At 54.3% G+C, this 16,022-nt stretch overlaps 1 protein-coding gene across 1 annotated transcript in view; it reads right to left on the bottom strand.

Annotated features, from left to right (window-relative positions):
* Positions 1–16,022, bottom strand: part of LOC107108762 (probable cation-transporting ATPase 13A5) — a 61,823-nt gene that overhangs the window by 11,739 nt on the left and 34,062 nt on the right. Inside the window, exons 13-23 of the mRNA XM_015409279.1 lie at positions 15,759–15,820; positions 11,602–11,752; positions 8,698–8,784; positions 7,718–7,874; positions 6,103–6,220; positions 5,429–5,553; positions 4,000–4,163; positions 3,276–3,398; positions 2,998–3,077; positions 1,474–1,516; positions 439–548 (exon numbers count right to left, since the gene is read on the bottom strand). Coding sequence (XP_015264765.1) covers positions 439–548; positions 1,474–1,516; positions 2,998–3,077; positions 3,276–3,398; positions 4,000–4,163; positions 5,429–5,553; positions 6,103–6,220; positions 7,718–7,874; positions 8,698–8,784; positions 11,602–11,752; positions 15,759–15,820 — 1,220 coding nt within the window. The remainder of the gene's footprint in view (positions 1–438; positions 549–1,473; positions 1,517–2,997; positions 3,078–3,275; positions 3,399–3,999; positions 4,164–5,428; positions 5,554–6,102; positions 6,221–7,717; positions 7,875–8,697; positions 8,785–11,601; positions 11,753–15,758; positions 15,821–16,022) is intronic.

The raw sequence follows: 16,022 nt of genomic DNA, 5'->3' as shown, positions 1-16,022 counted from the left end.
CGCCACTTCCCCCCCCCAGCGTACTCTGCCTTTCACTGTCAACATTCCCAAGGCTGCTGCCAACCTTCCAAAGACTCTACAATGCAAAAAAATATGAATACGTATATCTAAAATGAGCTGGGGGGGGACAAAAGGGGAGGGAGGAAGAATTCCGGCGCCCCCCCCTTTCTCTCTTAACCTGCTTCCACCCAATGCATTCCTTATACCGCACATCTTTCTAGAGCTCATTGTATTGCTTTTACCAGGAGCTTTACTGCTAGTCAAATGAAACAAAGAAACAAGTCCAAGCGACCCCGATTTTTAGAGACATGCTGGGAGCTCCATTCCCGGCCCCCCCTGGACTGGGCCTCTCCGAACGTCTTTGGTCCGACTCAGAGGCCACGCTGACCCTGGTGGCTCCCACAGAGAGCTGTGCCACCCCCAGGACCACAGACTCACCTGATCATTTCTGGCACGCACTGGATGTTGGGGGTCTGGGACGTGAAGGGCGACGCCACCGAGGCCTCCTGCTCGGAGAGGGAGATCCCAGCATGCGCCATCTTCAATGCCTGGAAGCGCACAAAGGGGAGGAGGGAAGACCGTGAAGACAGCAGCAGCAGAAGCGGCCCTCTGCTGGGGCCAGGCAAGGAGCCGGGGGGGGGGGAGCCTCTGTACTAAAGTTGTGAGAGAGCGATCTGGCTGCTGCATAAATCAGTTTGCTCTGGAGTCATCCTTCTTGAGCTGAGACAAAAACGTGTGAGCCGGAGGCTAAAAAAGTGTGAGCTGTCTCACACTAACTCAGCTTAGAGGGAACACTGTTGGCAACCCTTCTTGGGGCTGAGAGAGCTCTTTCAAGGACTGCTCTTTGAGAGAACAGCTCTGACGGAACTACGGCTTGTCCAAGGTCATCCAGCCAGGTGCAAGTGGAGGAGTGGGGAATCAAACCTGGTTCTCCCAGATTAGAGTCTGCGCACTTAACCACGACACCAAACTGGCTCTCTAAGAAGAGGAGGCGCAGGAGGAGATTGGATTTATACCCTGCCCTTCACTACCCGCAGGAGTCTCAGAGCGGCTTACAAACTCCTTTCCCTTCCCCTCCCCACAACAGACACCCTGTGAGGTAGGTGGGGCTGAGAGAGCTCTGACAGAAACTGCTCTTTTTCAAGGACAGCTCTTATCAGAACTATGGCTTGCCCAAGGTCATCCAGCAGCTGAAAGTGGAGGAGTGGGGAATCAAACCCAGTTCTCCCAGATCAGAGTCCGCGCACTTCACCACGACATCAAACTGGCTCAACAAACTAATGTGCTAAGAGATGACTTAAGAAACAACATGTGGCATGCACAATTTAATTTCTAAATGATTCTCACAAATCCGTTCCCCACCACCAACACAACAGCAAATTTGTCTTTTTAAAAAGAATTTCCACTGATGCCTGTCCCTCATGGGAGGGCATCAGCATTTATAAGCCAAAGCGGAGTTCGAGGGCAACCTACCCCGCAGTCATTGGCGCCGTCTCCACACATCCCCACGTAGTAACTGGCAGAGAAGAGAGAAGACAAATTAGCCGATCGTCTTTGACATGGGAATCAGGGAAGTCTGCACACACACACACACACACATGGACAGACATCTGTTTTGCCAGCCTGGCACGCAAAAACAGTCCCGAAGGAGGAAGAGAGGGCATCGCCACCTCTTGGGCACGTACAGCAAGGAGGAGCATCTGGTTTCCCTGGGGTCAGAAGCCAAAGGTGGCAAGGGGCTGCCTTCACATGACCCCCTCGCGGCTGGAGGGGACAGGCAGCCAGTGTTAGACGGCTGGAGGGGGGACTGACGCTCAGCAGGCTCGCCAGCCAAGAGCCCCCAAACAGGATAATAAACCAGCGATGAAGACCAGAGTGCCTCTGAGCATGAGCAGCCCCTGAACCGAGCGCCACCCTTCTAAGTTCACTGGAGGCAAAAGGCCCAGATGGGGGTGACTGAGGTATCCTTGCTAGGAAGAAGCTCCAATTGGACTCAGGGAGGTCAGGTGGTTTCACACCTGCCTCGGGGGTTGGCGGAATCAGCAGTCGCGAGGCATGGGAGCCCTGGAAGAAGGCAGCTTGCAAAGGCCAGCAGAAGAGGGACTAGAGGGAGAAGTCAAAGCGCAAAGGTGGCGTGCGTGACGAAAATCGGGGGCTTCATTCTTCTTCAGAGAAGGGGTGGGGCCCCGTCTCTGGGGCCCCAGGGTCCAGTCCTTCTAAGACTGGCGGGCAACAGGATCAGCCTTCCTGGCCAGGGAATCGCTGGGCTTTCCCGCATTCTCGTTTCCCTCTCTCATAAATCCAGGTGGGGCAGCCATGTTGGTCTGAAGCAGCAGAACAAAGTTTGAGTCCGGCGGCTCCTTTGAGACCAGCAAGAGTTTATTCAAGGCATGAGTTTTTTTGTACACAAAAGCTCATACCTTGAATAAACTTTTGTTGGTCTTAAAGGGGCCACTCTCTTCCAGGGCTGGCGCGTCCATATAGGCGAGTTAGGCGGTTGCCTAGAGTGCCACCTTCAGGAGATGCATTTGTGTTTGAAAACTGGTGAGCGCACGGGGAGGGGGGGGCGCCAGAAGGTAGCCTCACCTAGTGTGCAAAAAAAACCCCACCTGGCACCGGCCCTGCTCTCTTGTAAGTTCCTCTCTCTTTGGGGTCTTTTTTTCCCGTCCCACATGCTTTCCGTCCCTCTAGTGGTCAATTCAATATCACACCACTTTGTATCCAGCATAAAAACCTGCACTGGACATAAACTGGAGTAACAGGGGGAATAAAACAGATGTGGAACAGACACACACACACTCCCGCATGCGAAGAGACAGAAACGTACAAGAGAGGAGAATGAGAAAGTGGGAAAGCCCTCCCTCGTCATCCCTGGGTCAGCCTCCACGGTCAAAGGGGCTCGAGAGAAGGGCAGGGGCATGAGCCAGAGAAGCAGGCGGCGCACAGGGGCCCAGGGCCTCACTCCCCCCCTCCACCGCATTACAGCAAGGAACCTACTTCAGCTTCTGAAACTCTTCCACAAGGCTGGACTTCTGGCTTGGAGACATCCTGGCAAACACAGTTCCATTCAGAAGTACCTGTCGAAAGGTAAGCAGGCAGCTCGCAGCTCGCAAGCCCAGGTGTGCCTTAAGTGGTGAGAGAGGCCCCCCCCCCATCTATCCCACACAAGAAGAGAGCCCCCGTCTGCTGTCTTTGCAAAGGCTTCGTCCCAAAGGGACTCATTTCCAAGCAAGCCTTGTGAAGAAAGGGCCAGGATGTCCCCCCCCCCAACTTACCTTTGGTACCAAACTGCTGAAGTACTTGGTGAGGACCTGATAGGACTTCCCATTCATGGCAAAATGGAACTCGGTGCCCGGCCTGCCAAGCTCCACCTTGTCCTCGATGGCAATGCAGAGGTCCTGGAAACCGAGTCAGAATTACTCCATGGGGCAGTGCCTGCTGCTAGCTGGTGCAACTGATGAAAAGGGGCAGGAGGGGGCTCTGGGTACAGCTCTTTCTGTTTTGGGAAGAGGGCGTGAACGGATAGATGTTGGGCGTCTGAGATGTCAAGAGCCAACGCTCCCGTCATCAGGTACAACTCAGAATCGAGATCTCTCAGTCCTTCCATCCTGGTCAGAAGGTGGGAGGGGGGTTGGGAAATCTTCCAAGGGGCTACTTAAATCGCTGCCCTCTGGGACTGGCATCATTTTGACTCTCTCACTTTGCACAAGAGGCCTTGGTGACCCCCCACCCCACAACTGCAGAAGTGGCTCAAGCTCGGAGCTCGGACTGAAGGCCACCATGAGCCCGGGGTCCGTGGCTAAAATGCCTCCTGGCCGCCTCCCCACGCAAGCCGGGGCCAGGGGGAGTCAGCAGGACAGACCTCCCAGGAAGCCCTGCGGGGGGGGAGAGAAGCATGGCCCCGGGTCCCCCTTCCACAGTTCTCCTGAGGCCCCCAGTTCACGGTATCCCAGGGGGTTGCGCAGGGCAGCCAATGACCTCCTGGAATCTCTGGCTTACTTTCCCTTCCCCAGGGCCTGGATGCTTGTCCTCCATCAGCTGCCAGGTAATGGAGGCTGGGGTGGATCCCTCTGGTTCACTTGCTTCCACGAGGATCACTCTGCTGCTGCCGGAAACCATCCCGGAGTTCTTAGCGACAGTGACGGCTGTCTGGAGGTTGTCACCTGGAGAGCAGCAGGGCTGGCTTAAGCTACGTTTGCCCTGCTCCATTGGTCGGGTCCTCAGAAGTTAGAGGTCTTTCCTTCCACACAGGGTGGCCAAGAGTAGACGTCTCAGAAAGAGAGCTCTAAACTCTCCAGCAAACCTGAAGGCACGTTTGTCAACTGAAACTGGGCCAGGATATAGTTGATTCCTAGCAACAAGTACAGGCCAGGAGGATCCAAGGACCTATGCTGGTATTTCTGTACACCTGCGCTGGGGGGATGAGGCAACTGTGTCTTCAACATTAGCCCCCATGACTTCTGACTTAGACTACTGCAATGTAGTCTACATGGGGGTGCCCTTGAAGACTGTCCCCCCCCCCCAGGCTCCACCTCCCCCCCCCCCCCCAATCTCCAGGAATTTCCCAACCTGGAGTGGGCAACCCTATAGCACAAGGATAAGTGTCTGTTTCCACTCCACCACCACCCCCAGTCCAACTCTGTAGCTCAGAAGGGACTTGGGAACTGTGTGCCTATTGCAAACTTTACTCAAGGTCTCAGGTTTTTGCAGAAGAGAGGCTTCCTTGAGGCCTGCAGGCTGCTCATTCTTAATCTTAGGCCTGGTATCATGGCAAGATGTATATAGTATAACAAAGTTTGAGTCCAGTGGCACCTTTAAGACAGACTGGGTATAATTCTAGGTATGGTCTTAAAGGTGTCCCTGGACTCACACTTTATTTTGTCGCTTCAGAGCCACACGGCTACCCACCTGAATCTGAATACAATATATTTTCAGAATTACGTTTATTGTGAGTAATTATGGCATCAATTAATATGCTGCAGTGTACCTGATGCTAATAAAGACTTCAGTGTTTTTTTAAATATGATATCCAGATAGGCTGGTAGTCCCTAACTATCATTATATGAAATGGTTTCTGAGCAAAATTGAAATAATAACTTCAGCTTTTAATCTTTCCTGTGTCTCAGATGGCGAAAATTAAGGCAATCTGCTAAAGTGACACCAAGTGCAGCCATTTGCACTCTCTCTCTCTCTCTCTCAAGTATGAGCTATATTTGCAATTTTGCTTATAGAAATCTGATGCATTTCATGTTGCTGATGTAACACAATTAATTTAGGTTTGATAAGAAACTAAGCAGTGAATGTATTTCAGATTTTCTAAAATTTTCATTCCCCCCCCACCGGGGGGAAACTGGGGTGGGTGGGTGGGTGGGTAGAATCTTTCCTCTCATGGCTTCAGAGTTTCTGACTGTCACACACACTGTGGTACCTGTGACCATCACGGTCCGGATGCGGGCGGCCGTGAGTTCCTCCAGGACCGGTTCGGTCTCCCTCTTCAGCCGGTTCTCCATGACCAGCAGGCCCAGGAAGTTCAGGCCAAATTCCACCTCCTCCCTAGGGCGGGCCAAAAGGAAAGACAGGAGGGGTCACTTCCACAGGGGACAGATACATGCTGTGCTGTGAGCTCGCGGGGCACCGAGGCCAAGATCCCGCCACCCCGGCTCTGGCTTCGCTCCCGTGCGGCTACTCACAGCAGTGCCAAGACGGCTGGCCCCTCCGAAAAAGAAGCAGAGGCTGACAGCAGAACCTCTCCAGTCACTGACGGACTGAAAAAGCAGCCATGGGAGCGGTGGAGGCCCGACGGATCAGGGCCGTTGCACGTTAAATCCCCTCTGGTGCTATTTCCCTGACTAAAAAGGCCCCTCCTGGGGTGGAGGGGTATTGGGGGTGGAAGCAAAACTGTGCGGAAGAATGAGCTGCCCCTTGGCCAGCACCAAAGGCCCCCATCCAGACCCTAACCCTAAGCCGGATAAGATGGCATGAGCTACTCAGCTGCATCTAAGTAACTTTCTCTCCATGAGCGGAGCTCTTGCCTGGCGTGGCGTGGCGTGCCCCCGACGGGCGACTCGTCCTTGGCCACAGGAGCCTCTCGGCCGGCCTCACCTTTCCAAGTCACCCAGATCCTTGTCCTCGCCCACGGCGAGCGCCTTCTGTGCCAGGGCGATGACGCGGAAGCCTTGCGAGGTGTAGCCTTGGAGCTCCTGGAGGAAGTCCCTGGGAACTGTGGAGGGGAGAGGAAGCCATCCCTGTGTGAGAGAGAAGCCCCACGGCAGTGGGGAGGGAGGCTGGACAGAGGGTCACAAAATCACACGGGACCTGTTCCCCTGGTGCGTCCATGCATGCAGCCTGGCTGTCCTGGATGAGTCCCTGTTCGGGGTGGGAGCAGCTGGGCCAGAGTCTCTTTCACCACCAGGGATGGCTAAGGAAGCCAGAAGGGACTTGGCCTCTGGGGCCACTGTCCTGTCAGAAGATACCTGAGGACAGACCCCACCCCACCCCCCCCCCCCCCCCCCCCCCCTCCGTCTTGTTCTCTCTCTCTCTCTCTCTCTCTCTCTCTCTCTCTCTGGTTCTCTACACCTCTTTGATAAACCAGGAAAGGGAAATGGCTGCCTGATCCTCATCACAACAGTCGGCTCATCTGGACATCTTGGTAGCAAATGAGCGAATCAGAAGATGTGTCACTCTATGAAACCTGGCCTGGAGAGAGGAGGAGGAGGAAGAAGAAGAGTTGGTTTTTATACCCCGCTTTTCTCTACCCTAGAGAGTCTCAAAGGCAGGTAGGGCTGAGAGCATTCAGAGAGAACTTGTGACTGGCCCAAGGTCACCCAGCAGACTTCACATTGAGGGGGGGGATCAAACCTCTCGCACTTAACCACTACACCAAACTGGTTCTCTGTTTGGCAAACCACTGTTTGCGGAGACACAACGAAGGCCACGCCTACAACCGTGAGCTACTGTGACTCATCAACCTGGGATCCATCCGGGTTTCATAACTGCGGCTCATTCTTTGACTCCCAGCTGGATGCGCTGCTCACCTCTTCCGTGTTTGGCTCCCACGTTTGCCAATCACGCCTCTCATGGAAAACAACGCAGAAGACCACGAAACCGCTCCAGATATCCAAAACAAACACGACCGTTGCATCACAGAAAGTTGAAGATTTGGGACGTAAAGGCAGCCAGGGAGCGAAAGGGCAGCTGCACGTGTGCATGGCAGTGACAGCGCAGTCCCCTCCTGTGCCTCGCAGCAAATGTTCACACATATCTCAGTGCTCTCATATATACCCGGAATGAGGCTGCGCCATCCCCGTATGCGATACCCTCCAGTTTGGTGTAGTGGTTAGGAGCACGGACTCTAATCTGGGAGAACTGGGTTTGATTCCCCACACCTTCACTTGCAGCTGCTAGTGTGACCTTGGGTCAGTCACAAGTTCTATTGGATCTGTTCTCTCAAATGCAGTCCTTGAAAGAGCTCTCTCCACCCCACCTACCTCACATGGTGTCTGTTGTGGGGAGGGGAAGGGAAAGGAGACTGTAAGCTGCTCTGAGACTCTGAGTGAAGGGCGGGGTATAAATCCAATCTCTTCTTCTTCTTCTTCTTCTTCTTCCTCTCCGGTGTTCACCGCAGCACACCTAGTGTGTAAAGCTGCCCTCACCTGCACCAGGCCAGGACCCTCAGAGCCTGCCCCACCTCTGGGTCTCTCCCTCCCTCTGCCCTTACCGGACTCTGCTGTGCAAAAACTGGCCACCATCTCCGGGGCTCCTTTCATGTAGAGGTCGTAAGAGTTCTTCCCCAGCTCCTGCACAATGACTGACATCCTCTGGAGAGAGGAGGAGAAAGGAAACTGGTGCAAGACCACGATCCCTTCCACGGAGGCCTGCGAAGAGGGGGAGGGAGAGGGACAGGGAGATCTACGTCCAGGATCTGCAGGCAAGTGGGACGGAGACATATTGAGTTGGACACACCCGTCTCCTCTGCTAACGGAGGTCTGCCTTCTTCCGTATGTTCGTCCCCCAGAGTTAAGAAGGAGGGGCCCTCCTGACTATCCCACCAATCAAAGAGGCTCGTTTGGGGGGTACACAAGGAAAGGCCTTTTCAGTGGCTGCCCCACAATTACAGAACAACGTCCCCAGGGAGGTGCACCTGGCCGCTTTCGATCTTTACAAAGCAGCCAAAGATGGTTTTATTTAGGACTGCATTTGATTGAAGTAGCCCTAAATTGTGACTTTAAATTTTGTTTTTAGTGCATTTTATTCTATGTGTTTTATCTATGTTGGTAAATCCGCCTTGAGCTCCATAAAGGAGAAAGGTGGCTAATAGACATTTTTAATAAATAAATATCACCTGCTTTTCCTCCTAAGAAATCCCACCACGAAATCCTGGCAGTCACAGTTCTTCAAGGCACCTGGGCACTCTCAGACAACTACAGTTCCCAGAGTTCCATGGGGACATCTAGAAAGCCAGTTTACATCCAGAGATTCCCCCCCACCCCATCCTGGATAAGATGCACCAATCCGTCTTGCTGCATCCCCCCATCATCCCGTCTGCACATCCTCAAAGGTTTCCACTTGTTGTGTCCTTACCAGTGTTTTGTTCTCCCCTACCCGAAAATCATAATCTGCCCTTTCCCGAAGGCCCACTGAAATTGCTTGCTTATCAGACCCCAGCAATGGTTTTCCAGAGAAAGATTCAGTGCATACCTGGGAAGCATCTCGTCCTGGTTTAATTACTGTATGCTCATCAGCTGTGCTAGTTTTACTGTGCTCTGGACTGGCCTCTTCCATCTCCTGAAGCCAAAAAAGAAAAAGGCATAGGGATCAGTGAAGGAGTCCTGGATGCTTTTCAGCTTCTAGCCAGACATCTGGTGACACCCTAGCCCAGAACTCTGCACCAGCTGAGCGAGGGGCCCCATAAAGATGTTAAAATAACATTGGGGAGAGGATTGCCCCTTGAGGGAACACCACATGCCAAAGGGTATCGTGGTGAAACCCTCTCCCCTTGCACCACCAGCTGTCCCCAATCTTGGAGAAATCTATTTTTAATAAATACTTTGTAACTTTTGACGCTGGTGGTGGTTCTCTGTACCACACAGACCTCCACCATCTCAGACTCACTATTTTAAAAGGGGCGCCGGGGGAAGGCAGGCAGTTGGTAAGTGGCTATTCCTCCATGGATGCAAAAGGCTGTAAACTGTCACCATGGTGACCGGGTGCTGGGGACATCTATAAAGAGGCAAGGCCTCAGAAATAGGAAGGGAACCTGGGACTCCAAACCCTCCCAGTGGATAATTCTGGCAAAAGGTCAGGTGGTGGTGGCGGGCTACTGGAAAGAAAGAAAAGCCTCTCCAAGTGTTGGGAAAACTTTGGAAGGCAGGGTGGAATAGGGCCTGCAGGCTAGAGCAGGCACATTCAGCCGCAGCGATGGTAGACTTGTCACAATATCGGTTTGCAAACCACGAACAGGGCAAAATTCGTGACGAATTTTGATTCGTGGTTCAGTTCATGCCCACCCCTATTCATCAGGCTGGACGTGGCAGCCCCTTGGGCATACGAAGGTGGCATTTCACACAGAAAACTACACTTGGACTGTTGACGGGATCCACATGAAACCTCTCTCTGCCTCAACTCCTCTCTCTGCCCCGTCCGTTAATTTTCCCTATAAAGGAAAGTGAGCTCTGACTCAAGCCTCTTGCTTAAATAAACGTTAGTCATTACGGTGCTGCGAGACTCCTGTTTTATTCTGCATCCAAACCACACTGCCCCTCCCAACAGATTCCACTTCTCATCTGCCCTATTTCCCCATTTCCCCCACATTTACACCTTTAGCTTAAAATTAGAGTAGCTCCAATGGACATTTGGTGGCTGTTGCTGTATCATTAGTGTGGATAAGGAGTGTACAGTTTGTCAGCGATTTGATTTAGCCTTTGCTGGTATTTGCCTATTATAAGCCCCCCCCACACACACAGATCCCTCAATAAACTCCATCCTCCTCCTCTAAGACCTTTAAATCAGGACTCTTCTGTCCTTTTCCCACTGAAATCTCCTACTCACTGTTACCTCTTTAGCGAAGAGACCACAGTTTCCTAGTCCCTGCTCAAATGCGCAAGTGAATGCCCCGTGTTAGTCTGAACGAGTGTTCCCTCTAAGCTGAGTTAGTGTGAGCTAGCTCACAGTTTTTTAGCCTCCAGCTCACGTATTTTTGTCTTCGCTCAGGAAGGAGGGCTCCAGAGCAAACTGATTTATGCAGCAGCCAAATCGCTCGCTCACAACTTTAATGCCAGGAGCTCACCAAGTGGAATTTTTGCTCAAAAGACTCCATAGCTTAGAGGGAGCATTGGTCTGAACATAGGCTCACGTGTCAGTGGAGGCGTGGTCAGGGGTCATTTTGTAGGAAAAAAGTGCAGGAGCTCATTACCATAACTCATTAGCATAGCTTATTTGCATATGCCACACCCCATGACATCACCAGAAGTGTGTCAGAAGGCAACACCCACTGCTCAGGCTCCACTGGACTGTTTTGGATTGCTAGCTATTGGGGGTGGGGAGGAACGTGCAGATCTGCCCTCGCAGAGGAGGGAGAGCTTGTACCTGAATAAAACTTGGTCTTAAAGGTGCCACTGGATTGTTTTGGGCCGGGGGGCCGGGGGAGGCCTCTGCAACTTACCTGGCTGCTTCTTGCTCTGACTGAGGGCTTCTGGGAGCAGGGGGTGGGGCTTGTTGCTTGTACCCGCCCCCTGGGCTCTTTTCTGCCAGAGCTCCGCTCCTGTGCGCTCCTACACGAAATGACCCCTGGGCGTGATAATATACTCTCTGTATCACGCACTTGACCACAGGTGGGTAACAGCAATGGCAACATTACCCCTGAAGAAGGATCATGCATTTTGTAGTGATGCCACCCTCCAGGTGGGGCCTGGGGATCCCCCGGAATTACAGCTCATCTCCAGACTACAGAGATCAGTTACCCTGGAGAAAAGGGAGGCTTTGGAGGGTGGGCTCTCTGTGACGTGGTAGCCCGTCGAGGTCCCTGTCCTCCCCAGGCTCCACCCCCAAATCTCCAGGAGTTTCCCAACCTGGATCTCCCTATCTCCTGACGGTGACCCGAGGGGGGGCTGGCAACCCAATGTGAGTCAGCTGAGCACATATCTGCTGGCACATCATGGGCACCTTCCTAGAGCATGATGAAGAAGAGGAGATTGGATTTATACCCCGCCCTTCACTTGGAGTCTCAGAGCGGCTTACAATCTCCTTTCCCTTCCCCTCCCCACAACAGACACCCTGTGAGGGAGGCGGGGCTGAGAGAGCACTCTCAAGGACTGCTCTTGAGAGAACAGCTCTGAGAGAACTTGGTGGGCCTTTGGCCTGATCCAGCATAGCTCTACTTCTTCCCTGATACTTGGCAGTGCATGTCGCAGCACTGCTGAACAGAGGCACATGGCCCCCCCAACCCAAACCTTAACCCTCGCTCTCTCACCCTGCCCTGCCCAAAGGTCTGAGAGAGAGAGAGAGAGAGAGAGAGGGAGGGAGGGAGGGCCCATGCTTGGGGCTCCTTTCCTTCCTCCACCCGACCGATTTCTCCTTCCCTCAGGGACGACGACGGAGACTCACCCAGCCGGTGCCCTCGAACATCTTCAGGTCCAGCGGGTCTCCCTGGATCTTCCCCTCCAGGACCAGCAGCGAGTGGCAGGTGGCCATGGCACGGCACAGCGGCCCCCAGGGCAAGGGCGAGCCGGAGGAGAAACAGTGGGCCTTCTGGAAGCTGAGAGAAAGAAGCGGAGGGGCTGCGTTGGGTGGTGGCGCGGCAGAGGGAAGACTTTCGTCAGCACTCAGGGACGCCGTGCCAATGAGCGGCCTACCCTGGAGGCACGCAGAGTCTGCACAGAGTCTAGGAGCTGGTGCCACGGAAACACAGGGGCATCTGTGGGGCAGCAGGGCCAGGTGGGTTGCCCCACAGCCTGGGCTGGCAGGAAGCCCGTCGGAGAGCTGGGCTGGGCCCGCTGGCTGGGAGGCTGGGTGGGGCAGCGTGCTAAGTAAACGTCTTCGGATTGACATTCCCCGCAGAGCCATCGTCTCCCTGCCCTGTGCCAGATCGTCAGGAAAGTGGTCTTCCTCCTCCTCCTCCTCCTCCTCCTCAAGCCCATCCATCCGATGCCAGGAGGGAGAGGGCGCTTGCTGGGTCAGTCTTTGCTGCGCCTGGCTGGGCTCCATGCCTCCCTGGGAAACTGGTGCCAGGAGCGTTGGGTGTCTGTCGCGAGAGCCGTTCACACGTGCAGGAGGGACAAAGGCACTTTCTGCCGGCCGGCTGCCCTGGGGCTGGATCCAGGCCCTGGCGCAGAGGAGGAGGCAGTCCCACCCTGCCTGGCCCACAGGCCAAGGATGCAGCTGGCGGAGCTTGGGGGGGGGCTCTACCAGGCTGCACGGCTGCTCTCGCCCTCCTTCGCCCAACAGACAGGCTCTCAGGCCTCCCCAGGCCAAATGCTCGGGGGAAGCCACTTCCCCCACCACCACTGCACCTACGAGCCAGGGAAAGGGGCCCCACGCGGCCCCTGCCTCTCAGGGCCACTACTGGGTTGCCAGCCTCCTGGAGGGGCCCGGAGATCCCCCGCTTTTGTGACTGACCTCCAGAGCACAAAGATCGATTCCACGGGAGAAAAGAGCTGCCATGGAGGGTGGGCTCTGTGGCACTGTGCCATGCTGTGGTCCCTCCCCTGCCCAACCTCTCCCCTCTCTAGGCTTCACCCCCAAAACCTCCAGGGGTTTCCCAACCCAGAGCTGGCAACCCCAGCCGTGACTCAGGGGCAGAGCCTCTGCTTGGCATGCAGAAGGGCCCCAGTTCCATCCCCGTGAGCATCTCCAGGTAAAAGAACCAGGCAGCTGGTGTCATAAAAGACCTTTGCCTCAGACCCTTGCCTTGATTCAGGAGAAGGCCTCATGAGACATGGGTCGGGACCAGGCTCAGCCATCTGCAGGACCTGGAGGGGGATCCCCTCCGACTTGTACCCAGATGTGGTCTCTCCCAAGGTCAGGCGGAAGCTGGACCTGTACTAAAGGCACTGCGCTGGCTGCCAATAGCATACTGGATTTGCTCCAAGGTGCTGGTTCTTACCTTTAAAGCCCTATAGGCCAGGGTCCTACGAACCCAAGGGTATGTACCCCAGTGAGCACTGCGATCAGGGGCCCAGGACCGACTGGCCCTTCCAGGTCCAAAGGAGGCCAGGGTGGCAGTAACCAGGGCCAGGGCCTTCTCGGTGGTGGCTCCTCTCTGGTGGAACGAGCTCCCCGAGGAGATCAGGGCCCTGTGGTATCTTTTGCAGTTCTGCAGGGCCTGTAAAACGGAGCTCTTCCGCCAGGCTTTTGGAGCTGCCACTACCCTTAAGAACTGACACATGAGATTAGAGAGCCCTGTTTCCTTTTGGAATTCCAAAAACAGCCTGAGCCAACCGCTGGAAGGAGAACTAAAGAAGATCGACGGGGCCGACTGTGAGACAATAGAACTGAATAACAGCAGCCGTTATGAAATCAATGTCACAGCACTTTACTATGTTGTTGCTGTTGTTCAGTCGCACAGTCAAGTCCGACTCTTTGCGACCCCGTGGACCACCTCATGCCAGGCCCTCCTGTCTTCCGTCGTGCTCTGGAGTTTGCTTAATTTCATGTTAATTGCCTTGATAACACTGTCTGACCATCTCATCCTTTGCCATCCCCGTCTTCTTTGACCTTCGGCCTTTCCCAGCCTCAGGGTCTTCTCCAGCGAGTGCTCCCTTCTCATTGGGTGGCCAAAGTACTTGAGCTTCAACTTGAGGGGGTCAACAATGGGAGGGCTTCTAATGTCCTGGCCCCACTTGTGGACCTCCTGGTGGCACCTGGTATTTCTGGCCACTGTGTGACAGAAGAGTGTTGGACTGGATGGGCCTTTGGCCTGATCCAACATTGGCGTCTCTTATGTTCTTATGTTCTTAACTTCAGGATCTGGCCTTCCAGGGAACAGTCAGGGTTGATTTCTTTTAGGATTGACTGATTTGATCTTCTTGCAGACTCTCAAGAGTCTTCTCCAGCACCATAGTTCAAAAGAATGTATTCTTCGGCGCTCGGCCTTCCTTATAGTCCAACTCTCGCAGCCATACATGACTACTGGGAATACCATTGCTTTGACCATGCAGACTTTTGTTGGCAGGGAGATGTCTCTACCTTTTATCATGCTGTCTAGGTTTGCCAATGTTTTCCTCCCAAGGAGCAGGTGTCTTTTAATTTCATGGCTGCCATCACCGTCTGCAGTCACTATCTACTATACTGCGATTTAAAGGGTTTTAGAATTGTTTTAATCTAACTTATATATTATGTTTTACTGTAATTATGTGTTGAATTTGTGTAAGCCGCCCTGAGCCGCCCTTGGCTGGGAGGGCAAATAATAATAATAATAATAAAAATAGGAACAGCAGAGGGGTCTCGGGCCACCTGCCAGATCTTCTTGCCCGCTCTGGGCAAAGGCCGGAATACATCGATTGAGGGAGGATCCGGCCTCCAAGGAGAGGGGCATGCAGTTACCTGCGCCCCTCCCTGGCCACACTAATCCTGCTCCAAATCCTGGTCCCCTGTGGCTTCAGGCTCAGGTACCTTTCCCTCTGAAGGGAGATGGCAGGCGGATGCGGAGGCAGGCTGCCTTTTGAGCAGGGGCACAGCCAGAGGGGGGAAAGGCTAAGCAAGCACCCCGGCCCCACTCAAACATTCTCAGGCAGCTGCTTTTGATTTTTTTACTAATGGGGGGAAAGAGGGTGTGGGGGGGGAGTGTGTGTCAAAATCGCAGGAGGTCATATAGCCCCTCTGTATAGACTGCCTTGGTCAGGCCGCACCTGGAGTCCTGTGTGCAGTTCTGGAGGCCTCACTTCAAAAAGGACGTGGGCAAAACCGAGAGGGTGCAGAAGAGAGCGACGAGGAGGATTAGGGGTCTGGAGACTGAGCCCTGCGAGGAAAGGCCAAGGGACTACTTGGGAATGTTGAGTTTGGAGAAGAGGAGACTGAGGGGGGACATGATTGCTCTCTGAGTATCTGAAAGGCTGTCATTTGGAGGAGGGCAAGGAGCTGTTCCAGTCGGCAGCAGAGGACAGGACCAGAAGCAACGGGTTTAAATCACATGCAGAAAGGGTATCGGCTGGATATTAGGGAAAACTTTTTCACGGTCAGAGTGGTTCACAGGTGGAATCAGCTGCCCAGGGAGGTGGTTGGCTCCCCTTCACTGGCAGCTTTCAAGAAGAGGCTGGATGAATATTGGTCAGAGATGCTTTAAGGTGATGCATTGGGCAGGGGGTTGTACTAGATGGTGGTCTGTATGGAACCCTTCCGACTGATTCTATGATTCTTGTTTAGAATTCAGTCCCACTCTTGGGGGTGGAATGTAGGTCTGCACTCCGAAGCTTCCGGCTTCCTGATCTTGAAAAACAGTGCCTGATGATAGTCTAAAACACGCAGGCACCGACAATGAAGCCGCCCGCCCCTGAACCAGACCCGCCTCGGTCCATCAAGGTCCGTCTCATCCACTCAGACCGGCTCCGCTCTCGGGGGTCTCTGGCAGAGAAAGGTCGTTCTCATCCCCCACTGCCTGGTCCTTTTGAGAACTGGAGATGCCGCCGGGGACTGAACCTGGGACCTCCTGCATGCCAAGCAGGGGCTCTTCCACTGAGCCATGGGCCCTCCCGCAAGGGCAGGAGAGCCCTGCCTCCCTTGACAACCCACTCCCTGGGACCAGGCTTGGGGCGGGCGGGTCCTACCTGCCCCCTTGGCAAGGGATGGTGCCCCAGAGGTCCAGGCCGTCTTCCGTCAGGGTGCCAGTCTAGATTGAAGGAAACGGCACAAGAGCATCAGAGACCCGATCCACCCACCACTCCCCATCAGGGCAACTTAGGACCTGGTCTTCTTCAGCGAATGGACCTGAGGCTGGGATCCATAATGGGGGGGCCCCCGCGGGCACCTGGAGGGGGAGAGCTTCCCTCCCTCGGACCTTGCCAAGGAAGCCTCACCCCTGGCTGCTGAAC

The sequence above is a fragment of the Gekko japonicus genome, unplaced genomic scaffold, assembly GCF_001447785.1.
Source record: "Gekko japonicus isolate JY-2015 unplaced genomic scaffold, Gekko_japonicus_V1.1 scaffold398, whole genome shotgun sequence".
NCBI lineage: Eukaryota > Metazoa > Chordata > Lepidosauria > Squamata > Gekkonidae > Gekko > Gekko japonicus.
This window is presented reverse-complemented; position numbering and strand designations above follow the sequence as displayed.